The following is a 27,991-nucleotide window of genomic DNA, read 5'->3' on the forward strand; positions in this document are numbered from 1 at the left end:
GCTCAAGTAGAACTGTCCAGGAGGGCACACAATCAGTCTTACTGGAATTTGATCATGTTATGCAGCTGGAAAATCCCACTGGGGGCCTGACTTCAACAACCATGCCCAAGGCTAAACTGCCATTGCACACAGACTTTCAAACTGGCAAACTGGCTGAAAGAGTAAGTCTTCTGTTACACAAGGGAAAAAAGCCACCACCAAAGGTCTACAATCATGATGACACTTTTTTAGTTTTTTCACTTTTATTGCAAAAACAGGAAATATGTAACAGTCTGATGCCATAACAAATATGAGTGCACTGATGTTGTGGAGATAACTCATATTGAATCGATTATCATTTGGTTCGGTTGCCAGTGTAGACTTGTGCATACAGGGTAGATCATAAAAAAACAAAAAAAACAGCAATATAGCCTTTTAGAAATATGAAAAATATGCTTGCGGTGGAAAGCAGGGGTATGAAAATACTTTGGGATTTACAAAAATAAAAACAGTCATGCTTGACTAAACTGTTTTGTAAGTCAATCAGAAAGCATAGAAAAAAGATTGTTGTAGACCGTGATCACAGCAGAGTATGTTTGGGCTGGTAAATACTGATGGTAAAATTTCATATGGATTCTCCTCATTTGCAGTAGATTCAAGTACACTGTACTTTTACATTTAAGGTGTTAATCAGGAAAATCTTACTTAATGCAAGTCTTCAATCTGTAATGTGATCTGCCATTACATTAAATATTCACTAAGATAAAAACTGAGGGCTGTGAACAATGCTTTGCTCACTAAAACACAGGACAAAATGCTTAAACACATCTCTTCAGCCATGTATTGTGGAATGCTGTCGACATGTGATGTACAGGAATGTACGTTTCTTTTCCCAATTCTCTCAGCATATTGCAGTAAAAAATATACAATCACACACAGTCAGATGTTTAACTTAGACACTCAGGTCAACATGTGGTTACAATTCATCTCTCATCTTTTCACCCTTTGGCCTGACCATCCTGCCAATGAACAGGATGGAGTTCGTCTTCTGGTCCTTCACTAAGAAGATGAAAGGGTGATCAGCATAGAAGAGTCTGGGGTTTTTCAGCTTGTCTGTGCCAAAGATGCTTGGGTCCATTTCGTTTCCAGCAGTGTCCCATTCCATGGCAGAAGCATGGAACACATTGGACAGGTAGAGATCCTTCTTCCCGGAGATTTTGGACAAGTCAGCTTTGGATTTGTTCACAGCCTCTGTCAGGCCCAACTCCTCGAGGTGTTTCTAAGGAGGAGCAGAGAGATAATGTAGATTACATTAAAGAATGTAAAGTGACCGAGGCAAATTCAGACTTACATGTTTTATTGTTTTACCTGCAGGTTGTGACTGACTTCCATGCTGACTTTGGGCAGAGTCACGGCTATTGCTGTCTGCTGCAGTTTGCCCATCCACGTGTCCAGCTGCTTCTTGGTCAGCATCTTCTCCAGTCTCTCCAGAGGTTCCACGTGGTAGGGCATGAGGAACACCACAGTGGACTTCTTATGAGCCAAGGGCATGCTCAGGATGTACAACTTATTGGTTTTGTCATCATAGAAGTTGTAGAGACCTGAGGAAACAAATTAAATGTATTATAAATATTAGTAGGCCATCTCTACTTAAGACACCCATTTGGAAATCTGTTAAAGCGTCATGCTGTGTACCATTTTCAGTTTTATAAATCTTTAAAGAAAGCGGATCAAGTGGTTTCTCTGCATGAACATGCATCTACAACTCTTATAAAGAAGCTTTTCTTCAGATTTTGTTTCTCTGAACAGCACATGCAAAAATCGAAAGTGTCCCAAATTAGTTTTTAACTGTAAAATAGAGGACTGTCTCCACCTACCTGTGCGGTGCATCATCTGTACTGACACAGTGTAGCTATGAGGTACCAAGAAGCCACGTTGGTCCACCATCTTATGATGGAACTGCTCATCCCAGTGAGCTGTAGGGAAAAAAAAAGTATTTTAAAACCAGTTTTTGGAATAATATACCGAACATATACATGTTTTATACAGACTCACGTTTGAAAAACATAGCATTAATGATCATTGCCCCATCAGTCTTTTCTACATCCTTGGTGACCTCAGGTAGTTTGCCATCAGTGGACTTGGCTGCCCACTCGTTGATGGAGTTCACAGCACTCTTCTTATCACTGAAGTTTATCTTGGAGTGGTCATAGTTGTAGTGCTTTTTGCTGCTCTTCACAAAATCATCCACAAAGTTGACAGAGCTGGGTCCATACAGGCGGTTACTAATCTTCCAGGTGACGTTGCGGGTCTTGGGGTCGCTCACCTCAGTCAGGAGCTCGGCCAAACCAGAGTGCAGCTGCTCATCTTTAACTTTGGCCGCATTCAGAATGGTCTTTACCTGAGAAGCAGTGGAGGCCTTGCCCCCAAGAGCCACTAGACCCAGAGAGGTGGCCACCACAACAGGGGAAATGATGATGTTTTCTACGTCTTTCTCCTTTGCCATGTTTTGGTAGAGACTGAATGCAAAGTCAGCACTGTTGTCAGCAAGGATGGTGGCGTGGTTACTCAGGACTTTGTCGGGTGATGCAGAGGTGGCAGCTGAGGCTGCAGTGGCCAGGAGGACCAGGGCTACCAGGTTTGTTACCCACATGGTGTAATGCTAATCAGTGAAAACCTATAAGAAGACATGAAGACAAATATCACATACTGTCATTAATGTAATGTACTGACCTTAGAAGAGACATAACATCTTGTTGGGTTGATGTTTGTTCTGTTTCAGTTTGAAATATCTTGTTCTCCTTATTTTTCCAATCTCAGGAAGTCCTTATAGTGGTATATTTAGGATTTACTCTGAAGTTTTAGAAGATAATAGCAGGGGGAGCTGGGTCACCCATACAAAGTTGATCTATCCCAGTAGTCCTCAAGGCAATAATTATGTAACAGCCACGTAGGCAGCTGCAGGATGTGTCTGGGCCAAAACACTGATCAGCTAAATCTGATGAACACATAAGATTTAAGATTTCAGATTTTTCTCTTATAGGGGAATGTGTCTGGTTGGTGCTGATTGGCTCCTCATACTGTGGAAGAAGTGCTGACACACATATACACGTGTGCACACACACACACAGAATGTCAGGGTTTTATTCCAGTCCATGTATGTAAAGGAAAGTCAGCTTTAAGAAGAGGAGGTGATGTGCAGTACAGTTAAAGTTCAAATCTTCTGTAAAATATGTTTGTTTACTGATAAATGACCTGGCTGTCCAAGTATCAGCCTCTTAATAAAAACGTTAAGGAATCCACACTCTACTTAAGACCGAAAGGTTATATACATCAAGAATGTCTTTTCAGCAGCCTCATAAACATGTCTTTACAGGCTCACTAAGCCACAAAGCCAGCAAAGAGAGATGGAGCGATATATAACCACAACATGCATGAAAGAGGTTTAAGGGGACAAAGTGGGATTTTTTTTTTCTCCATTCATTATTCTTAACATTTTGCTTTTAGAAGTAGTTTTAAATTAGTACTTAAAGATTACTCTTCATGTGTTGTTGCAAGCAAATTAAGAACATAATTATCAAGGATGAATATATTTATAAAATGCTGATGATGTGATCTAAACAGTATCTGAAAAGTATACTGCATTTGACATTTTGAAATCGTACTCTGTTTCTTTAAAAGTCAAATGAGCCAGTGACTAACACTGGTAAATTTAGTTTACCCGTATTTTCTTTCAAGTCCATCAGAACCTTTTTTATATCATCATCATTTCAGCACACCCTTCATGTTAGGATAGCCTCACTAGCCGTCATGTACTCATCAGACATGAGACTTAGTATGAATGAATGACAGAGAATTCTCTTATGCAATTTTAGTGCATGAGAGAATCTGTATATGTATAAACCATCAATAATGTTCATGTATTTTGGAAAACATGTAATTTGCAGTGTAATATGTAGACAAATGTCCTTTGTCACAGATGGAATTGGGTCAGAAGCTACAGGCAACTCCCTAAAAGTTTGAACTCGCATTTCTAATTATGTGCAATGTATTTTTACATTTTCCTCTATTTTTTCCAACTTTTTAAAATGTCTCTGACAATTTGGATGACCCACACTGCTTAAATCTATAATGGAATCTACAGCTGCATATCATAAATCTGACTTTGTGGCCTCTTTTCACATGACTGGGCATGTTACACCAGTTGAACACAGCTCAGAGTACTCTCCCTCCCCCCCTACTCCCAGTACTTTTATCTTACCTTTTTAGGTTCTTTCAACAATTCAGCCGGTTGTCCCAAAGCTGCTCACAAACAGATCCCCCAGCGCCAATCTGCTTTATATGAAGTTAATGTATCTGATGGGTGGGAACAGAATTGTATGAGACAATTGCAGGAATTGTCATGCCGGTTTTCAGAGCATGAAAGTCTCTGCGGTGAGTGGAATCTTATTTCCAGGCCGGTCCCGCCCATAGTATCCAGGGGCAGTGGGAGAAGAATCCTCCCCCGCCAGGTCCTAAAGCCTGAAATTGTAGCCCAGTTGGAGCACAGACACTTAGCACCCAGTGACCCACAATAAAGTTACATTACTCACTGACTGCATTGAAATACAAGAGTATCAGTATCTAAGACAGTTTCATCATTATATTCTCTGATAGACCTTTAATACAGCTCCCATTCTTACATAAATACTTTACTACTGTGGTATCTTGATGTAGAATCCGTTATACATGCTTTTAAATTACTGTTTTTATGGTGGCTACACTGCTGCACTGATCTACACATCACTGGGTCATCTTTTCTCAAGATTCTCAACTATATTTTCAGTCCTTTTGTTTGTGGAACAGCTTGGATGCTGTGTACATCATCCCGGAGGTGTTTCTCTTCACCATTTTTGATAATGAAGCATTCATTATTGATGCAATTTGAGTTTTTGTTTCCTTTGCTTCATGGGTACAGTAGCAGTATATCCACATGCTAAACTATCCTTTTCTTCTCATATTTAATCCAAACAAACCAAAAATGTAAAATGCATAATCCGTGAGCCTGGAAGGACCCAGCAGACATTTCAGTTACTGATCCGACTGAAATGACAGAATTTGAAATGACATTAATGCTATTGTGTGTTATCACTTGGCAACAGAGAGTAGCAAAATATTTATGACATTAAAATGTTATGGTTTATGACTTCTTGTCATTATTCTGAAATTGTGTTGGTGTCAATTAATCCTATACAACAGAGAGTGTAACTCACTTAAATCATTAAACATTGAAAAGTGGCAGCAGCATGACTGAAAATCAGATCACATTATGTTTGCTGCAGAACCGTATCAGCAGTGGAATGCACAGCAAACTGCAGGAGACAACAGGATGTTCTTTGAAACTACCAGTCCAGCTAACATCAACACGAGCAAGACGTGACCTCAGGCTACATGTCTTATACCTCAGGGTTACATAACAAACAGGACTGGTTGTCTTGGAGAGGCACTGAGAGTAGATTTATCACCTTTCTGGCACAAATGTGGTGGACTTGGCAGCAATATACAGTAGTGATATCATGAGAAAATGGGTCGTCTATTCATTTATGTTTATGTAACCTGCCGAGATGGCATGACTTTTGTAACCTGTCCTGTGAACAGTGTAGAGAGACTAAAGGCAGCCAATGTCAGATAAAGTTTCAGTTTTCTTCCTGGTAACTGTATCAGCAGTGTTTTCATCATCTCATCCCTGTTTTGGTTTGACTTAAGCTCCCCACAACAATAGAGAGAACCAAAGGCAAACTTGCTAGTTTAGTAACTTTTACAGATATATTCAGTATTATAGAATCATTTTTATTTGAATGTAAGTCTTACACACTGATTCTTCTCAATGCAAAAATCAAAAAGATAATTCAGCAGTATCTCTCGCTTTATTTAATCAGGAACATTGTTATGTCTTGTTATGTACATCTGAGGTGTGTGGAGTATGGGAACTGAGTGCTCTGGTTGCATTTTTTCCCATGAATGCCTGTGTCTTTCCCTCCTGATGTCATATGTATCCTCCCCCTGCCTGGGAGTCACTATGTTTGAAAGTTGTTCAGGCAGCAGGAAGTTACAGAAGGAGCGGATGCATGTCCTGTGTAACACTGCCCCTGTTCTCTAAGGCTTGTCAGAATTTATATGCAGCTGTTGTTATGCATCTGGGGCCTAATGGAAAAAACATTTATACATACTACACATACTGTAGAACATGTTATCATATGAACACAGAGAATTATGAATCTGTTTATAGTGTAGCATTTTGCTGTGTCTCTTTGCCATAAATTTTTGATTCAAAGGATTCAAAGATTTTGCTTATGTTTCTGTATGATCTACAAACCCACTATGGACCAGTACAATCATTTCAAAGTCTATGCCCAGTATTCAAACCCATTCCTGTGCTGCTCCAGTTGTATTCTATGACACTTCTGATTCAGGTGTGAATTGTGCTTCAGCATAGTTTTGAGGCTTTCAAGAAACACTTCAAAAAACAATGAAACAAAACTTCCCCCAGTAAAAGTCAAGCTCAAGGAAGTCCTACATTTTCCATAATCCAACCAGCAGCTTACATTAGACTTCCCAAGCCTGGTGAATGGCTACATCTTTCAAACTCAGTGTGCCATTTTGTAACTGTTTTCCCACAATATCCCTAGTGACATCATCAGGATTAGTTTCTCAGACAGTGGACAGCTTGTTCCAGAGCAACTGGAGGCATTCCCCGTGATGAACTGAACTTCATGTGTAAAATCTGTAGAGCGCCTTTTAATGACTTGACAATCGAACCTTACGTTTAGTGACATTTACACATACTTCCATGTTTCCTGTTTGTTGTCACTGCGAACTGTTTGATGATACAGGAATATCAGAGTCTTCAAATGGGCAGCTATTAACAAATAGCAGCCACGTCCCCAAATTAACAAAACTCATAGTTTCAGTAAACCATGCCCATATTGTTCACATATATTCACTTTATCAAGATCACAGAGAGGACTAATTATACATTTCACTGAGGCTGTAACAAATGTGGAGGGGAAGGTAGTAGAAGTCTGGCACTGAGTGTGAGCTGAAAGCTGCTTTGAAACACACCTGAGAGACAGCAGCCAGTGTTTGTTTGGTGTCAAGGGGTGATTTGATTTGGTAGGCTCCTTTAAATCTGCTGAAGAGTATGATTTCACGATTTAATTCATAGGACCAAGAAATACTATACTCAGGTGCAAATGAATGATACTGAAATATTTTGCATTTTTAACTTCTTCATGTGTAGTGAGGGACTTGGAGGGATTGCTTAGGTACATTAGACAGGAAACACAGTATGCTTAGGGATGATAATCCAAATATGTTTTTTTAGTCACTTGGGTATATCATTAATCTAGATTCCAGCCACCTGCTTGTCTCTGACTGGGGGAGAGTACTGTGTTCCAGTTGGTAAATGTTAATATTTTTGTATATTAACATTTAATATTACATTTTATATTACATATTTACTTTGTGGAATGTTTGTTGCGATGCTTTAATGCTTCTGTTAAATGACAGACCAAACCAAAGCCAAACCAAAAGGCTGCACTGCTACAAAAGTTGACCACTGTCATCAGAGGGTGAACTGTAGAAAAGCATTTTTGAAGTTAGTTGAGTAATTCTGTAATGGTGTAAAACTGTTTTCAATTTAACTAGTGATTCATTGATTTATTTATTCAGTATAACACTATCCTATTGCACTATTTTATCCCTTTCTATGCAATTTAATCAAAAGTGGATAAATTCATTATAAATAAAAATCTAATTTTTTTGTATAGAAGTCTCTGGTTCCATCTTTTGTTTATTTGGCCAGGACAGACAAGTGGCCTACAGTACAGAGGGTGCATGTGCCCTCTGGTGGCAGAAATAGCAACTTTAATTTCCTCTTCTTTCTTCCAATGACCACTAGAGGTCGACAGAGAGCTAGCTTTAAATACAGGAGGCTAAATAACGTTCTTTCTATTACTGTTGGTATTAAAGTTACTGCTGCTATTAATACTGTCATCACCATTAGATGATCATCATCACCATCATCATAATTAACTGACAAAGGAATTGAATTTGTCTCAAATACAAATGTAAACATGTAAAGCAGATTTGGAATAACCTAATATTAGATTTTACTCAAATGTTTCCACATTTCACTGAAATACATGTTTCTCAACATGATTTTCTCAACTTTCTGTCAAAGACACCATCACAGCACCAGCAAATGCATTTCATCTGTAAGAGAATTTCTATCTGAGGGACTGTCACTGCCACTGGTACATTGTTTGGGATTAAAGGGATCTGACGTAATTATCCCAAACCAAGGGTTAATCTCTGACTGCAAGGCCTGGAATAGATCTCTTACAAGACTTTACTCATCTGCTCTACCTCTTTACCAGGTGTTGCTAATACACAGCCTACTGGGTCTTTTACGGTAATGTTACAACTGAATGTGACATAATTATTACAACAATCAGTTAAATTGCCTAAATAGTCTGTGACATTAAATCTAAATCAAATCAAATCATTTTAATTGATATAGCGCCAAATCACAACAAAAGTTATCTCAGGGCACTTTTTACCTAGAGCAGGTCTAGATTGTACACTTTAATATACAGAGAACCAACGTTCCCCCATCAACAAGCACTTGGTGACAGCGGCAAGGAAAAACTAAATCTAAAGTGAAGAGAAAAGCAGAGCACTGTCTTGTCCAGGCTCAAAAACTTTGAGAATTCCAAGGTTTTCTATTTATTGAGAGCATGTTCTGACTATAATAATATCAGAAATGTAATGCCAACAAGCCTAAAGCAAGACTAGTTTTCTTTTGCTCAGTTTTGGAGATTTCTTGGCATAACAAGACAAATTAAAATGAGTCAAACAAATGAAATGCTGTTTTTCAGAAAGTATGAGTGGGATTTGCAAAACATTCATAAAATTAGTTGATTTAATTTGTGATATCTCCCTCCCAATCTCTGCACCATGTACACGTCATCTGCTCTTTGAGCCTTCGAGCTCATGTCTGCTCCCTGGAAACTCAGTACTCCATCAACCCTAACCAAACCTCCTCACCACCTCCCCTGTGGCTCTGCTTGGTGAATTCCAGGAAACACTAACATTTCTTAGTGATGGGGCCAATGCCAACCCACCCTCCTCAGCAACTTCAACCCCCACAGAGAAGTTTAATTAAATTATTACTTATCCCCCCTTTGATCTCTCCCTCCTGACATCTCCACCCACACTGTGACATACTTCACTTAACCCTATGAGAAGGCCTCTCAACTAGGGACATGTCTCTAAAAGTTGTCCTCACCGTCTAATTTTCTCTAAATGACCCCATCTGTCCATCAGTTGTCTCCAAAATGTCGTTTCTTCTCTCCTCTTCCTCTCCTCTACATTTATCTCTGTTTCTGCTGTCTTTCCTTCTGCAATATTAATATCTGCAATGCCACATTTATGGCATAAGATTTATGTCTGTAGAAATGAAAAAAACGGACTTATGTTGCCCAGAGGTGTTTGCAGTGGTGTTTCCTTTCATTGGAAACATTAATCATGCATTTTATCCAGTATTGAGTCATAAAGTCATGTTTTAAATCTTCTGTAGACAGTAAGTCCATCTGGTTTCCAGAGAGTTCCTGAAACAAATCAAGCTGTATTTTCTGGCAGACTTTATTTCAGAATTATTCCAGATTGAAAGTGAGAATGATCAACCAGTGAAAATAAACTGTTTGGATATTTTTGAAAATGAAATCAATCAAACTTGAATTCAATAGCTTGAACAGCACAATAAAATGATAAAAGTTTTTTAAAAAAATTGTATCTTCTTTTTAATAAGGCATCCAAAGGTTTATGATTTAAAATAATGAACTAATCCTTTATAGATTAGTTATAAGTTATTAATTAGATCCATTGATATCCAGCTTGTAAAAAAATCCTCCCTGGCTATTGTCTTTAGTTAACAATGCAGTTATTAATGCTGGTAAACATTTAATATATGCTTAATAAGTGATTAATACATTGACTATATCCAAATCTTCAGCCCTTTCCCAGAAGTGCTCACATATGATAAGTTAAAGGCATTTTTTCACAACCTGGCAACCCAGTAGTTTTATAACTGCTCTGTGAATATCTATTAGCCACTATTAAAGCCATCAGTTACAACTAATAAACCTGTTAGAAAGAGCCTGATCAGAAAGCGATACTACTTATGTTCTGTGTGGAATAATGAGACTCATATACAGCCTGGAATTACAGATCCAGTCCCTGCTGCTCAGCTCCTTTTTACCTGTGACAGACATGAGGCACACTACAAAAAGTACCCATTTCAACACAGCAGTTAATATTATAGCAAGTGTAAAAACATGCTTAGACCGGATATTCTTTGCAGTGTGCATCACAGCTCCACCCACACCGCGTCTGACGGATTACAGTTTTTAACTCTTCTATGAACACTGGAGGTGCGTCTTTACTCAGAGGACAAACTATCCTGTAATGTTCTGAGTCTATTCAATATTTCAGTATTTTTCCTGCCGCGTTACAACAGGTGTCCGCTGTTGGAGTACACAGTAGTCTGATGTGTGCCATCGCTTTGTCCCATACGGCAGCTGAAAGTAACTTTAAAGACTAATCATATGAATCCGTAAAGTCCAACTGTGAAGTCACGACATTATGTCAACATCCATGGAAATAACTGATTAACCGAGAGCTTCGGGCGTTTTCAACATTTGTCCGGGAGGAAAAACGGCTGTCGTGGAGGTAAGGTAAGTGTCTGTGCGCACTTCATCGGATTATCTTCATATAATCTCATTTAGTGTCACTTGGCCCTCAGTGTTTTGTTTTGCGGTCAGTTTGATGGAATTATAATCAGACAGTTGATTCATCTTCTCTGGATGTTTTTATGAATGAAATCATTTGGATCAGATCTTCCAAAACCTGCTCTCATAGATTTACAAGGTCTCAAGGAAATTATCATAAAACGTGTTACCAGCAGCAGCACCTAACATCACTCTACTGTGTCTACTTTCTCTACAAGCACAGATACTATATGATAGATGTGAACTATAATGGGGAAGTTGATGGAGACAACTAAAATGAGAATTAAGACCATAACTCTCCATGATGATGCTGAATTATCTTGAATTTGGAGCTTCAGCGATTAGTCAATGAATCGATTAGTTGCCAACTAGTAAATTAATTGATGTTGAATTGATTGATGTGAATATTTTCTGGTTTCTTTAGTCTTCTATGACAGTAAACTGAATATCTTTGGTTGTGGACTCTTGGTAGGGACAAAAAAGAAGAAATGTGAGGACATCATCATGGGCTTTGGGAAACAATGATCTTTCACCATTTTCTGACATTTTATAGACCAGATGACTCATCAATTAATCGAGAAAATATTCAACAGATTAATAGATTATGAAAATAATCATTAGTTGCAGCCGTACTTAAATTATTTTGGTACATACACAAAGAAAAGCAATGATAATGTTTGGAAGTACACAAAAATAAGATATTGTTTCATAAACACACACACACTGAACTGACTTTATTATGACATGACTCTGGAGCCTTTTTCTGACATGGAAATATACTGAATTGGTAGATAATTAAAGGTTGGTTTTTTAAACTATTGCTGTTAAAATTAAAGTATAAATGACCCTTTTATACTGCAGGTAATTATCGGTTGTCTCCATATGTAACTTCTTGACCGAGTATTGGGGCATTTAAAGGCTGAAAACCTTGAGTAGGTTTTTTTTACCAAAAAAATTGGAAGGGTCTTTGACAACCAAGTGGTGACGTCATCATCTTCGCAGAGCAAATTCATCAAGCTTTAATTACATTGGTCTGTCCTTTTGTCCTTCCAAATCTGATTAGTATAAGACATATCTGACTACCAATTTTCATCTCTATTTGTATCCCAGCCTTCCTGCAGCATCACTTACATTAATCTGTCAGGCTTAAATCATCTTTAATGAATCAATGATTGCCTCACAACTAGCAGGTGCCGCTTGGCCATTGATGTGCATGGCAGGAGAACAGGGTATCACTTTAATTAGCTGGGGCCCAGGTCTTTTAACCGCCTCATGGATGCAGGGAAACGTCGGAATTTACTGAAACAAACCTGTTGCCTTCAGCTGCAGCTTTGTTTCCAGTCTGTGCCCTCATACTCCTCCCTGTGTGTGGATAATGAGTGCGTGGCACTAATGGAAACTCTATTTTTGGCTAAATCCACTGAAAGATTAAGGATATTATTAATGCATGCATATATAAATTTCATGAAGGAGTGAACGATGGAAGCCTGGAAAGAGGCGACAGTGACCGAGATAAAGGGCTAATAATAGACAGATATGGCAGAGGCTCTGTGGCAATTGGTCGGCTGAGACTTAGCGGATTATTGTATTATTATTCAATGAGCACATGATTCTAACTCCACTGACAACTCTGACACCACAAAGTTCCTGCAGCCACGGATGGGTGCTACCAGTAACCAGGTTACTTCTAGAGGCTGGCATGGAAGTGAGGATAGTAAAGTGCTCTCAGGTAAATGTCAGGTTCATTAGAGGAAACTGGCCTTAAGCCAGCTGAGTGAGAGGCCAATATAAAACACAGCAGAGAGAGCTTTGAACACAGATGAACCTACTTAAATTAGAGTAATATATGGAGCTATCATGCAAAATCTAAATGCAACAATAACACGTAAATAAAACGTGCAGTTCTCAGGCCTGTCCTCATGTCCTAAAGCAGGAGAGAGACTTTACTGTACACAATATGCAACAGAAGATAAAGGAAACAATAGAAAATACATTAAAAATTAATAGCGCATTAGACCTGCGAGTCTAATCAACAGTGCAGTTCCTGCTACTGTAAGTACTCCATAAAACCAGCTAACACTGCTGACTCATCACAGTTTATATACTGTAGCAAATTTCCTAAACCACAAAAGCAAGGACACTAACTGGTAAAATACTGCTGAAGTGTGTTTTCATCAGGTAAATGCAGGTTAATCAAACTTGTGAGGTCAAAGACTTTTGTGTCCAGTGTCTGTGTGTGCTTGCTCTCAATGGTTACACTGTAAATAGAGCTTGTGTTGGACAGATTCCTGCAGAGGCACCGCAGTTTATGCGGCACACATTTTGATTTGCAGATTCATCTTTTCCACCAAGTGTTGATGGAAGTTCACGATCCAGGAATACTTCGGCTGTCATTTTCCAATAACAGTTGCATGTTTCCTTGGATTTCTTTGAAGATATTTTGTGTTGCAACTAAGCATAGCCTTTGTTCCCTGCACAGCCTCACTCAATCAAAAACATCTGATCTGACCATCGCGGAATAAACCCTGATGTCAGACAGAAACACTTATGTGCACCTCTTCAGAAAACATTTCCCTTTTATCAGGATAAGGAAGCAACCTCTGAGTAGATCAACCTAACTTCATTTTGTCCAGTTTATGTCTACTGGGAAAGAAAGACATACAGATGAATATTTGAAGAGGAAATTATCATAATTACATCCTTTTACTCAATAAAGACCATCTAACTGTCTGGACAGTTAAAAGTATGAAATTACCCAGAAACAGAGGGAAGTGTGTCACCCCTGACTGACTGACCATAATTTACCTCATGATGCAAACACACTGTGACGGTAGCACCATGCTCGGAAGGCACAGAGAGACAATGGGCCAACCTGGCTGGAATCAGGCCCCTGTGATTTCAGCTCCAGTTGGCCCTTGTTTGAGAACGGGATCTGGATTTGAATGCTGGGAATCTGCCAACTCCCCTGAATGCAGCAAAAGGCTCCCTCAGGCCTGGGAGTTCCCATATAATAACCAGTCAACAGTGAAAGCATGCAGATCTGCAAGGTGGATGCACAACAATTTCCCCCTTTTGAAGACTGTTGGATAGATTTAGGTTAGCAGTGAATGCTCAACAAATGTTCACACTCACCCATTGAAAAAACCTGAATAGGATACACAGCTCAAGTATTATACAGCATGTGACAGACAATACCCAACAAATTTGTATTGTTGCATGAGCCCTTTTAAAGCAAACATGGCGTACATATCTGAGCCAGATGGCATGCAGTTAGATAGGATTTTGTCATTCTTTTAAAGGTTTTAAAGTGAGTTTAGCTATTTATATCAGACAGTAAGTATCCTTAAGAGGGAAGTAGTGGGGGTTGGGGTGGAGCACCAACACACCATTCCTGAAGTCACTGAAATGTCTTTAAAGATGATACTCTGCAAATTGTTAAGTTTTTTTTTTTTTTTTTAATTTTGCTGGCAAAATGTCCAACCTAAGCCCAGTTCAATCACACAGCAAGCTTTGCTGCCAAAATGTCAACACCGACCAAGTGGAGATAAGGATGTTGGTCAAATATTGGTCATAATTATCATTTTAAATCATTAAATAATCCTGTAATACACATTGTGAAATATCATTTGATAGTCTTGATAAAATACTGTATGAAAAAGATTCCTGATTTGTGGCAGTATCAATTATTTCATCCACTCTTACATCTTTTTTTTATTTATTACTCATTCATTGCCAGCATTTTTAGCCACGGTAAACATGTGGCTCTAGGATGGCAATGGCAGTCTGACAGATATTGAAGGTCCCAAGAGGATAGCTGCCAATGACTGACTTTTCCTCTAGCACCATCAGCAGATCAGTGAAATAGCTTTGTATGTGCTTTGAATCTTTGAAAATCTTGAGGTGACATGGAAACTGAGTGTTAGCTGTACACAGACACAGACAGACACAGATTTAGCCGGCTCATTCTGTCATGTTGTAATTTCTCTGCTCTGAGATAAGGACAAAGGAGCAGTTTGTTTTGTTAAGGACCGTTGACCAGGAAACAGGCCTTTATCTGTCGTTGAAATGGTCATTCAATGCCCTCTTTTGTCAAAAAAGATAATCAATAAAATGTTGGGGTTTTTTTTATCTCAGCTGAGCTATGTTCACTTTAGACAGTGAGAGTGTTTTTCTTTATAGAAAACAGCGTCCTCGTGGCTGGGTCCAGGGAATTCGCTCTGGTTATAGAGGGACCGATAGCACCAAATGGCTCATAGTTGGTGTGAGGATCAGGGGTTGATTTGTTAAATTGCCCTGATCACCTGCTATACCAACACAGTGGTCTCACTGAAAGGAATGAGGAGGCCTGGCTTTTCTGACACAGTGCTTTTGTCCATCTGACTCCAGCCTTAAGGGTGTACACTTCATCCATCTCCTCTTGTCATATGGGCAAAACGCTTCCTCCTGGGGGTCAGACGATTGTGACCAGTAACACTCACAGATGCCCCTCAGTGGGAATTAACCGATGCTCTTTGAGGCACTCGCCAGGGAGCCTTTTCAACCCGCCAACCAAATCCCTCTGAAGCTCATGTCTTTTAAAGGACCAGTGTGTAGGTTTAGTGGCATCTAGCGGTAAGGTTGCAGATTGCAACCAACCGAATACCCCTCCCCCTCGCAATATTTTTTTTTTACCTAGGATGGTGAAGTCATGACCTGCCTTACTCTGCTTCTGATTAGTTTACCCTGATATTCTTACCCTAACCCTAACCAATCTCATTCCTTATGCCTAAACCTAACTAACCCAGCCAACAAAGGCAACTATTACTAGCCAATCAGAGAGTGATTCCAAGCATGTAGGAGAACCTGCATTGGCTGTGAAAAACACGAAAGGCCCTCTTTAAAGCCAGGGTTTGATTTGTCCGTTCTGGGGTGCTGTAGAAACATGGCGGTGCAATATGGCGGGCTCTGTTGAAGAGAACACAACAATTCTTGTTTTCAGGTGATTATTCACTAATGAAAACATAATTATGAATATTATATTCCATTTCTGACAAGTCTGTTCTGCTAGATGCCACAATTCTACACGCTGCACCTTTAAGACAGTGCTCTCTTTCCAGGTTTACTTTTGACTTGGGTTCAAATGACTTAAAAGAGGTGAGCTGCTCTCAGTCTGCTCTTTGCACTGGGTTGGGTGCAGTTTGTGTGTGCATGAGAGGTTAATTTGTTCTTCCATTTATTGACTTGTGTATGTTCCTAACTGACTGACTGACTGAGCCACTGATGACCAGTACTCAGTGTCCAGAGTGTTCAGTACACAAGTGACCAAGAAGTGGAAGAAATAGATGCTTTGAGGCAACAAACTACATTCCTTTAAACCCAACTGCACAATGTGGTGTTTAATTGCAATTTGGCTTTAAGACTAGTCAGCTATGGAATCCATCCATCTATGTGGGGAAACATTATTTTAAAGAAGCCAAATTATACTTCTTTTCCACCAGTTAACACAGTTCCCTGGGGTCTTAATAAAATGTATCTGACATGCTTTGGTCAAAATACCACAAGGATCAAGCACCACAGCAGCCTTCTCATCCTGTCTAAACAGCACCATTCAGAACGGCCGGTTTGAGTGTAAATAAACTTAGATTTAGATGCAGTTGAGGCTATCGCTGTGATCATCCTCTATATGGTTCAGACAGGAGGCTTTTACAAGTCTGTCTTAAAACAATCGTCAGGTGCCCAAATGAACATTGAAATGGGTTTTTCTTGCCTTAATTATTCCTCCTGTTAATACTGACCATTAGAAGATCCCTTCATAATGGACCTAAAATGTAAGTGATGGGGGACAAAATCCACAGTAAAAGTTTATCTGAAGCTAATATGAAGCTTCAGTCATCCTAATGAGTCAAATCAAGTAGATATCTTTCAACATTACAGTCTTTTTAATGACAAAGTCTCTCTTTTTGTTACTATACTTCCACCACAGCTCAACAAGGAAACACTGTCCGAGGAAACACGAAGAGGGAATTTGATGCTAAAAAGACTGTAGTTGTGGCAGATATCCACTTGACTCAGACTGCTGAAGCCTCATATAAGCTTCACATCAACTTTTAAATGCATTTTTGCACAAAATGACTGTGTGGATTTTGGCCTCCATCACTTACATTGAAAGCACATTTGAAAAGGATCTTCTATGAACAGGAGGAATGATTACAGCGAGGAAAACCTTTTTCACTGTTCATATGGAGACCTGACTGTTGTTTTAAGACAGACTTGAAAAATTGTGAACCTGTCCTTTAACACTGCCATCGTTTTCTCACATTACAGAACTACAGAATTAGAAACACAGTTATCTGAATTAAAGATATAGTGTGTGGAATTTAGTGGCATCTAGCGGAACAGACTTGGCAGAAGTGGAATATAATATTCATAAGTATGTTTTAGTTAGTGTATAATCACCTGCAAATAAGAATTGTTTTTTTTGTTACTTTAGAATGAGCCTTTTATATCTACATAGGGAGTGGGTCCTCTTAAATGGAGGCATCCATGTTGCACCACCATGTTTCTACAGTAGCCTAGAACAGACAAACCAAACACTGGCTCTAGAGAGGGCCACCAAAGCCACCGTAGGTTCTCCTACATGCTTGGAAGGGGAGGGGGAGGGGAGTGGTATTCAGTTGGTTGCAATCTGCAACCTCACCACTTGATACCACTTAATCCTACACACTGGTCCTTTAAAACTAACCAAGACTAAGGCCGTATTCAGACCAAATCATGTGGTTCATCGCAGAGGTATGTGGGGGTGTGGGCGTGTTTGTGGTCTAGAACATAATTGCTGTGAAACAATCAGAAAATAATGTTTTATTGATCTGATTCACCAGCTTTCTCACTACCACTGCTCCCTCTCCTCATTCACTCTCTAGCTCACTTGACCACAGCTGCTCGCTCTCTCTCTCTCTCTCTTTTTCTCTTGTCTTTTTTAAAATGAGTCAGGAAGCTGACAGCAAAGCCTGACTTTACTTTTTACAAAAAGGAGAAATGTCCTCCCTTCCTCATAGTAACATATTTATACTCCCTCATGGCAGGGTTTTACAGCTCTAATCAGTCTGATCGCCGGCTGTGATTGGCCACCGCAGCGTGACATTAGGTTGTGGTTGTCCAAAAGTTGACTCTGGATCAACTTTTTCATGGCAGGCTGGTGCGGCGTTTTCACCACACCAGCTGATTTGGTCTGAATATGGTCTAAGAGTCTACAGTCACACTAGCAGCTTTGAGAGACTGCACTTATGCACAGTGGTGCTTTTAGCTAAATGCTAACGTCAGCATCCCAACATGCTCACAGTTACAATGGTAACATGCTGATGTTTAGCATGTAATATTTACCAGGTTCACCATCTTAGTTTAGCCTTTTAGCATGCTAATTAGCACTCAACACAAAGTACAGCTAACATTGTGGGAATTTCTTTAATTTTAGTTTTGCAGTTTTATTAACAACACTGAAATACATTTTAAAACACAACATATCAGACTTTGTCAGGGATAGAATGATAAAGTCCTACACTTATTGCCATCCCTTAGTGGTATTAAGTATTAAGCAGTAGTAAGTATTGGACAAATTGAAATTTTGGCACTAGATGGAAAACCGAAGTCATTAGGGAATTTCACAGCAACCCATCCTGTAGTTGTAGATATTTCAGTCTGGAACAGACTGGTGGATCGACCAATATTGTTATAACTGGAGCCAAAAAACAAACAAAACAAAAAATCCAATCACACTTTGGAAATTTTCAGAAAAACAATCACTTACCAGGTAACCAAGGTGTTTAATAAATACCTTGGTGCTATAAACAAAAAGCCCCTAAAGGTCAAGTGCTTAGTCTGGGAACTTATTCTCAGTATCCAGCTTTATTTTTAGATGTTAGACTATATATAAATAGCACATACTGTAGATTACATGAGCTAAAACTAAGCGATTGTATAATCCTGTCTAAAAAAATCTAAAATGCTAAAAAGAAAAACTTAAACAAGACTTTTTAGTAATAAAAGGACTTAGAAAAAAGACACAAGGCACAGCACCATCAATTCCAGAGAGCCATGAAAAACAACACCTTCTGTGCCAAGACATTTTTACCTGCCACCAAGGCAACCAGCTTTTCTCTGAGGCAGGAGAGAGTGTGACGGCAAAGTACAGTCTTACTCTTTCCCTTTTTTTACTGATGTTCTTCTTGTTAAAGGATCTAGTCAAATAAATAGGTAGAGTGTGCTACTATTGAGAGCTCACATCCCTAACTGTTGCTTATTGCCAATGCCACTTTACCACAGTCACACTTAGATAGGTAAAGGTTGACTCAGTGACTGTAAAGCATATACCATATTATTATGTCTGTCCCAGACATGATTCACTGTTGAATAGTGTTGTTGACTTCCTCTCACAGCTGTTGTTACTCCAAACAAAACTCAGCGCTGTCAACATATTCACCTTGTTTTGTGAAAATATACCTCAACAACATGACGTGACATGACAATGTTGATGAAAAATGTAATTGTATGTACAAAGACTGAGCAAAATGTTTGAAAGCTTTTGCTGTTTAGTAACACCTGGGTCTTCTGCAGGGTTCCCAGTCCTGTGTGGGATGTTAACAGACTGGTGGCGCGTTGAGGCTGAAGGAGCATGGTGAAACACCAACCCTTACAGGTCTATGAGAAGCAGGTCTTTGTGTCCTTTGTCACTGGGATCTATGGTTGCCGCTGGAAACGCTACCAGCGTTCCCAAGACGACAGCTCCAGGGTAAGATAACACCACTGATATTTAAGTATGGATATAATAATAATATAGAAATTTCACGTATTATTGGCTTAGTATCCTAATAAAAATAGCAACAATTTAAAATCACTGGTACAGGTGGTGTGTTTTAATTCATGATACAGTCCTTCTTATATAAATACTAGGCTATGTTAATCAGCAGTCATTAGCATGCTGCTTTTCTGCAGATAAAATCAATAAAATCATTATTTTATGATCACAACATCATCAGATAAAATAAACAAAATTACATGTTAATGACAGCAGTCTGACTGTGAGTTTAGCTATACTGAGTGATCACAAAGAAAGTTAGAAGCAAAAAGAAATTGTCATGTTCAAGTATGTTTGTATGTATGTCCATGTCAACATGTTTTTTCTACCACAAGATGACCCCAGGGGGACTCTGTAGTTCAACATGTTTTCCTACAAAATCATTTTTTATCATTTAACTAAATAAGCCAAAGATCACCCTAAACATAAGCAGTAGTGAGAAATAGCCTGAATCAAATAGTCTAAAACTTTCAAAAATCTGATTTAATTTATCTGATCTTTCAGTACTTGAATTTCAATACACTTTACTATGGACACATTTCAGTCTGTAGCAAAAAAACTACTGAGATTCAATACCCAGTCTTACCTATGATCTTTCTCCCATTAATATACAGTATTTATGTCAGTCAGTGTTACAAATAGTCTTCTTCCAATAGGCTGGAACAAGTGTTTACTGTAGCCCTGAGGTGGCTCAGTCATTACACAGAATAATAGAAAGTAGAAAAAGACTCATTATTCATAAGAAAGCAGAAACTGAGCGTCATCTTTCCACTGCTTATCACACTTTCGATAGTTGTAGGGAGGAAGAATAACAGTTATTAAGTGAATCACAGATGCTTCATCCAGAGTAGTTGCAGCTCATCGTCTAAATGTTAATGTTGATTTAGTTGTAACCTACCCTCCAACTCAGTCATCAGCCCTTTGGAGAGTCTCAACAGACATCATTTCACTGTATAAGTTTCCAAAATGTAAGTTGTAATGATAATAACAAGTAACAGGATTGATATATTAAGAGAGATGTACATTTGCTGTATAATAATAAAGGCTTAAAAACGAGGGTAGCCAAAACAGTGATTGATATCCGCATTTCCATGTTTTCTGTGGTTATTTACAGGGATCCTGTAGATAGGTGTTTATGTAAAGAAAGTAAATTTAGTGGAGAGTGTTTGGCCACTGGCTCACTGAACATAATGTACAGTAGAGCAAAACAGAGGCCGGTAATGAGACTACACAATCCTGCTGAGGCTGCAATGAAACCTGATCACACCTCAGGAATAAATGAACTCTTTTCCATTTTGTGGTTCTGAAAGCACAGAAAATAGGTCAGGCTTTGTGAAAGGCAACACAAAATTACACAACAGTAACCCACTTCATTGAAGCTATTTGATGGTCATATTCAGTGAAATATTCAAACACAAGACACCATGTTTTTTTATGGTTGAACATATAAATAAAATAAAATTTTTGATACATATTTTTGAGCAGTTTTGCCTTTAATAGACAGTATTTGGTCAAGAGGCAGACAAAGAAGTGGGGGGGATCTTTTGGATCTCAACTACCATTGGAAAGAAATCCTGTTGATTTAGAAAACAACACAAGTTCAAATCTAATTATACTTCAGTAAAAGCTGATGAAATTCTGCTGTATCCCCTATAAGTTCCCTCTTTATGTTACTAATCCAGAAACACTATCAGTCAAAGCACAAAGAGGGAATTTGATACTAATTTATTTGCAGCCAGTATAACCAGGAGGAACAATTACCATGATCAAAAACTGTTTCAGTGCACATATACTGTAGGCATGTGAGTATTGTTTTAAGACAGAATTGAAAATATGTGAGCCTAATTAAACCTCAAGTTAAAAAGCTTGTTTCCAATAGACATTTATGACATCCCATTTCTTTTTCTTCTGGATTCTTAAGGGACAAAGTTAGTGGTGACAACAATCCAGACAGAATCAGTGCAGTGTCTGGACGAGTAAATCAGAGCCAGACACCCAGCTGTGCTGGATACCCACTGAGCAGCCACAGCTAACTCCTGCTGGATGTCGTCTTTATCACAAAGAGCCAGTGGCTCGGCCATAAATTAGTCCATTTACTGAATGTGTGAAGCAGGCACTGATTATGTGCTGACCAAGAATAAAAAAACAGCACACAGCTGCCTCTCTCGTCTCTATATCTCCATTTACAAAGCACCATGTAGACACACACACGGCACACGCACATAAGCAGAGAAGCTAGCATTCATGCTTTGAAATGTTGTCTGCTTACACTGCTGACTGATTTCATTATTAAGCAATGTCAGTGTTTTGATCCAGGATGGATTTGACTCTCAGTGCTTTTATGTGTTTCAGGCTTAATGTTCCCTCAGACATCATCAGTATCATCTGAACCTCTGCTTTTCTCACTTTGTCATTGTGGGGAGTCCCAGCTCTGCACTTTAGTGTTGTGGCCGACAGCAATATTATATAGTTAATCCAAGAAGAGGAAGTACATTTACAGTTTGTGTGCACAACCATTTAAAGTTGCACTAATCAATATTTATATATTAAAGTCTCCCTCCACTCAAAAATGTGTTTTACTTATTGTAAGTTCAGTTGAATGTTTGATCTTCACTGTGCAGAATGATCTATATGCAGTTTGCTGAAAGTGGAAAGTTTCTCTGTGCTCACTGAAAATCCAATTTTAAGGGGAGGACCTATGAGCAGGATTTGTGATATCACAAATAATTTGGAGCCAATTGTGGTCCAGTATTCAACTTACACAAGTGTTATGTAGAAACTTGAAGCCTCCAGTGCACAAACACCAAGAATAAACTTTACAGTGAAGTAGGAGACATCTTGTGTCCAGCAGGAAAACTTCTGAAATTAAATATATTTGCATATTTATAGATTCTGGAATTTTTAATGAGAGAGAGAAGATGTCATTTTAAGGATTTTAACAAGATAATTGAAGTTTCATATCAGACACAAAATATTATTCAAATTAGAGTATTTTATATACATCTTTAAAACATTTCTGGAGGAGATCTTAATGACTACGTTTAATGTGATGAATTCCCTCAGTTCCAGTTCCCTTCAGCTCTGCGGAGTGTCTTCAGCCTCTTTTTAGCTCGCAACTTTAATATTATGGTTCAAAAAGCTCTGATGAACAGCTCCTTGCCCAACAACAGTCAGCAGAAAGGCAACATAAGTGACAAGCTGGTGAGGGAAGTGGAACATTTAGCAGCTAGGTGGACAAAACCTGACTCCAAATTAATGTGAATGTTTCTATGTCTGCTGAATATGTAAATAGGCAACTGTTTGCCATACAAACTTCATATGGTGATAATGCAGTATGTTAGTGTTGTGTTTACAACTTTCCCTACCGTGAAGTGGTCAAAAAATCTGGTTTTATAGTCGGCAGTGATATCAAACTGAATATTTTGGGGACTGTTGGTTGGAAATAAAATGAAATGATTATATCAACTTTGGCTTGGAAAATTGTAATGGAATTCAAAAATTTTATGGACTATAAACAATTAATGGAAAAAACTATCAACAGATCTTCCATTTTAATCTGGAATTACACTCATATCCACTGGCTTTGTTAGTGTCAATGTTCAGCTGACACTGACCTTGTCTGATATAGGCCATTCTGTACGGCAGAGGAAAGAAGGAGGGAGAAGTTCATCATATGGTGAAGTCAGCACTTAGATCAGGATTTATGAGCGCTGTCAGAACTTGGGTACCAGCAGTTCTAATTGGAGAGACCGAGGGACCTGTCAAGGCCATGTAGCACTCAGGAGAAAGTGTCAGATATCACACTGCTCTCCGTGAAAATGGAGAAAACTACCACCCTTTGAAATGAAATTTTGTAAATGTGTTTAATAGCAATTAAAGGGATGGTGTGTAAAATGTTTTTTGTGTACTATAACTGAAGTTCAGGTATGGTTATGGCGATATAACAAATTACAGTACATAGTGATACAATCAAGATTTTGTCAACCAGTGGATATTTTACCATACTGTATCATCTCATCCATGGAAGACAATGCTGCAAATCGATGAGCAGGACTAGTTTTATGGTTTAGAGGATTATTTCATCAATTTAATTCTGTAGATTAATTTGTCAGGTATTTAATTTGCTGGACTAGCTAAAGACAACCATTCTCATCTGGTTATATTAGGTCTCAATCTCCACAAAATGTCACAATATCACACAATATATTGCTGTTACCTAGAATGACCTTTGCTCACATAAAAGTTTTTGTCCATAGCGCCCACCTCCAGTCAGAGCAAGTCCCTGCTAGTGGAGGCAGAATAGCCCCACTGGAGCAGTTGAGTATTGAATGCCTCGCTTAAAGAAGACGTTGGCTTCAGTTACTGAGAAACAGGCTTCTTCTCATCACCTTTTTCTTCACCAAGGAGATTTTCTCAGCCAAGGATTACTTCACCTATTAGTCACAACCTTTCTCTGACCCTCACTGGTGACCCCCTGCCTCAAACTGGAATCCTAATCTCTGTAGGAGGCATCTATCTGTAATGCACACATTTTGGGAAATGGTCTGACATAGTATGAAACAACAGGAGGACTGGAAACATAACATTTCTATGAATACCTGTGGTATCCATAAAAGTGACTGTTTCATATATAGGACACTGTTTCCACCCTTGTGTGGTGCATGAGATGAATTGACAACGTGACTTTGGCTCAGTGCCTTATAGCCATGCACAGTCACCTGACCTACGAGGTAGCTGTTAAACCAATTAAAAACAGCCTCTGATACCTTGTCATATTGTCACCTCTGCTGTTTTACTGGTTAGAAGATTTTCCCTGATGTGTTTGCATGCCCTCTCCTCTCCTGACTAAAAGTGACACCTTTCAGAAGCCTTTCTGTGTAGATTCAACTGCTTCATCAGTTCAGTCATTTGCTCTTTACCTGCACACACATCTAATTATCTCCTAGCTGGTTATATAAGCCGCTGGAAGGGGTGAGTCCAGGCACGATGTTGTGCAAAGCTGATCAATGCGCAACAGGATCTGTTGACTAGCCTATCATACTCTAAACCTCCCCTCACATGGCATTAGCTTCTAATCCTGTTAACTACTGAAGAGAAGAGTCCTTGAGTGATGCACAAGCTCTCCTTTATACCTTTGCCCCACATGTCAAACCAGAAAACATACTGTACAGGAAAGGGTTAAAATATGAGATAATGAGAAGCCATGTTAACATTACAGTACCCTTTTTCACCTGCTATAAAATAATAATTAAATACTGTATATAATACACAGCTGATAAATGTATACATGTGTCACGAGGGTGTACCGGCCAAACAAGGGGAGGATCCAATTGCAGACACCAATATAAACAATATAAACAGAACCGAGGCAGGAATCATGACAACATATGCTATTCTAAACCATGGGGGAATTACAGGAAGTGATCAAAAACATGAATAGCAGAAGCAACTAGTAGTTAGCATAAGGAGCAAGAGCCATCACAACTGAAGAAAAAACAGAAGCTGCACCTACAGAAACTCAAAAAAGGAGAAAATCCAAGGAAATATTTGTCACAATGCTGAGCTCACTGTTTGATTGAAAAGTGATCTCTGAGAGGCAAAACTTTTTGAAATATAAAGCTTGAAATACTTGGCTCATGATAGAAAACAGTTGCTTATTTACACATCCAGCAAACACAGAGCAACATTATCATTTATTTTTTTGTTTCTGCCTACATGCTAAATGCTATTACTGCTAATTGTCCCACTGGATTCACTAGCTAGTTGCTAACTTTGTCTGTCAGCAGTTTGGTGCTCAGCAGATAGTGTACAGTGGGATTTTAAAGCCTACCTGCTGCATATGGAAAGGACGCTATTAGAGCGGTGAGAGTCAGTCAACACAGTAAAGCTGCAGGCCACAGAACTAAAACAATGAGCTGAAAAGATGCTATAAAGCTCTATTGAGCTGAGGGGAACTGCAGAGTCAGGTGATAATTGACTGCAGGTTTGTCACTACAAACAATCCCTTTCACATTATACATACTGTATGATAAGTTGATCCATTGTTGATGTAATATGGTTGTAATAGCAGCTTTCATTTTCTTCTCAGAGCTTGTTCTTAAATTCCTGGTGTGTAATTGAGAAACAACCTCTTCATATATGTATGAAATAGACTCAGTGTGAAATCTATTTATTTGTCTTTACAGTGGGAGTGTACATGGTTCATCCTCTTGTGCAGTTCTTTCTTTCTGCTTCTCTTTTGGGCCTACTTCTGGTTGGTGGCTCAAAATGATTTCAACGACTTCAACTGGTGAGTCAGTTATCCCACTATGTGACTGTAGTGACTGTACGGCAAAAGCTGTTTATGAAAACCATATTTGGAACTAGTTCAGATGAGGTTGTGAACAACTGACATTTTTGATAAGAATTTATTAGTTTTGCCATCAGCATAGATCAATCCTTACTTGGTCATACTCCAGGTCAGTATACAACCGCTCTGGAGAATGGAGGGATGAGACGATCCCCATCCTGGCATCCACCACCGTGGGATTCAGCTACATTACATTCTTAATGGTAACAGTGTTGTGTCAAACCTCAAAATATTTGCAGACTTTTGCTCAGTTAAGATATATCAAACTGAATCTTGTTTCTTTTTCAGATTTTAGCACTTTTCCATATATCATTGGGCCAGCAGCTGAACCTCTACTGGGTTCACAAGGTGCTGTGAATTACATCTATAGATGTTACCTGTTATCATTTGATCCACACATGATTATGAAATAAGTTCATGATTGTATGTCTCGTCTCAACAGATCGGAGTGTTGGCTACGCTGCTCACCACCATTTCTGGTGTTGTCTCTGTTGACGACATATGGGGAGAGGAGTGGGACATCCTGCTTGTATCACTGCAGGTTGGTCTAGAATCAAAATGACATGACTGCTATAAGCTTACTGCATGTTTTCATGTTGCAGTTGTTTTTTTATTTTGTTTTCTACTTTTTGACCTCACTTGGGCTCTAGATTTATTATACTTGGTATTTTTCACTGCTTTCTGACATTTTAAGGAAAAAGCTACTAATCTTTTTTGTTTTGATAATTACGTATTAATCACAGTTAAAACAAAATTTGGGCTCTTGAATGTCGAAAAAACTGCTTCATGGTGTATTTGTTATGATAAGGCTTCCTTTCTAAATATGACTATTGAATCACTGGAAGTGAATTAACCGTATTAACAGCATAGCATAGTTTATTTCCCCTGTAACACACTGAGAAACAGTGCTGTTCATAGTACTATATGCCTGTTTCTGACATTTTTATTGATCATCTTCATGTCCTCACAGTTACAAAAATGTACTGTGGATAATGCTTTTGGAAAAATAACCACCAATTAACACCACTGTTCTATATTTATGCTCTGTTACCAGTCCACAGCACCGTTCTTGCACATTGGAGCCCTGGCAACAGTCACAGCTATCAGCTGGTTGGTAGCTGGATATGTGGTCCGCAGAGAGAGATCCAGTAAGTGTTGATTTGTATTTCAAGTAGCTAAAAACCCCCTGTTATCACCTGTGCTGAATTTCTGCTTTCAGTTTTATCTCTTTATCTTTTACTTATAAAGATTGATAAGGACTGATGGTCATTTTTAGCCATGCTAGTGTCTCTTGGTCAGTTGGTCAGGACACCACATTGGTCCAGAGTGAAATATTTCAACCAACTATTGGATGGATTGCCATGAAATTTTGTACAGACATTCATGGTCCCTAGAGAATGAATCCTACTCATGTCAGTTATCCTCTTACTCTTCCTCTAACGCCACCAGCAGGCCAAATTTTTTACTTATTCAGTAAAGTATCTCAATATCCACTTCATAGATTGGCATACATTTTGTACATTTTTGACATTTATGGTTTGCAGAATATGATTTTACTGAAATATCTTGACAAGTATTGGATGGATTGCACTGAATTTGGTACAAACACAGGATGAATTGTAATACCTTCCCCTGACTATTCATCTACCATAGTTTTACTCCTGTTTCAAGTGCAAGTTGCTATCATTGGATAGGAGTATGCATGCACATCCATATCGAAGCGGGTAGGTGCTGGACTAAAAATGAGCAAAGTCAAAGAAACAGTTTGCACACTGCAGGGCTCCAATGTCCACTTAGAATTTATTGCATCAAGGTGATGTTTCAAGCGGACCTGCTCTTCTACCATTGTCATATTCACTGTAAGTAACCACATGAAGATATTTCAGGTATTTGTTGACCTATGCTAAATTGATTTTCCAGTGCTTTCCTGTTATTGTCTGAACCTTCCGGCATTAGCGATGTGTTTTCACTTGAGGAAGCCCCAGACCTCTGATACTCCTTATA

At 38.8% G+C, this 27,991-nt stretch overlaps 2 protein-coding genes across 6 annotated transcripts in view; one reads left to right on the forward strand and one right to left on the reverse strand.

Moving 5' to 3' along the window:
- Positions 1-806: 806 nt before the first annotated feature.
- Positions 807-4,433, reverse strand: serpinh1a (serpin peptidase inhibitor, clade H (heat shock protein 47), member 1a). The gene is made up of 5 exons (XM_042431395.1): positions 4,241-4,433; positions 2,035-2,656; positions 1,857-1,955; positions 1,348-1,580; positions 807-1,258 (listed from the first exon to the last, which is right to left on the reverse strand). The coding sequence occupies exons 2-5, from the start codon at positions 2,630-2,632 to the stop codon at positions 956-958; spliced, it is 1,233 nt and encodes a 410-aa protein (XP_042287329.1). The 5' UTR covers positions 2,633-2,656; positions 4,241-4,433; the 3' UTR covers positions 807-955.
- Positions 4,434-10,422: 5,989 nt separating this feature from the next.
- Positions 10,423-27,991, forward strand: part of gdpd5a (glycerophosphodiester phosphodiesterase domain containing 5a) — a 28,925-nt gene continuing 11,356 nt past the window's right edge. For 3 of the 5 annotated variants that reach the window (XM_042430115.1, XM_042430119.1, XM_042430118.1), the window contains exons 1-7: positions 10,423-10,754; positions 19,398-19,572; positions 25,824-25,927; positions 26,097-26,190; positions 26,276-26,335; positions 26,430-26,528; positions 27,042-27,135. In XM_042430115.1, coding sequence (XP_042286049.1) covers positions 19,456-19,572; positions 25,824-25,927; positions 26,097-26,190; positions 26,276-26,335; positions 26,430-26,528; positions 27,042-27,135 — 568 coding nt within the window. In that variant the 5' untranslated portion in view covers positions 10,423-10,754; positions 19,398-19,455. Of the gene's footprint in view, positions 10,755-17,512; positions 17,577-19,397; positions 19,573-25,823; positions 25,928-26,096; positions 26,191-26,275; positions 26,336-26,429; positions 26,529-27,041; positions 27,136-27,991 lie in introns of those variants that run through there. The other 2 variants (XM_042430116.1, XM_042430117.1) reach the window with 2 other exon arrangements.

Source organism: Thunnus maccoyii, chromosome 13, assembly GCF_910596095.1.
Source record: "Thunnus maccoyii chromosome 13, fThuMac1.1, whole genome shotgun sequence".
Taxonomy (NCBI): domain Eukaryota; kingdom Metazoa; phylum Chordata; class Actinopteri; order Scombriformes; family Scombridae; genus Thunnus; species Thunnus maccoyii.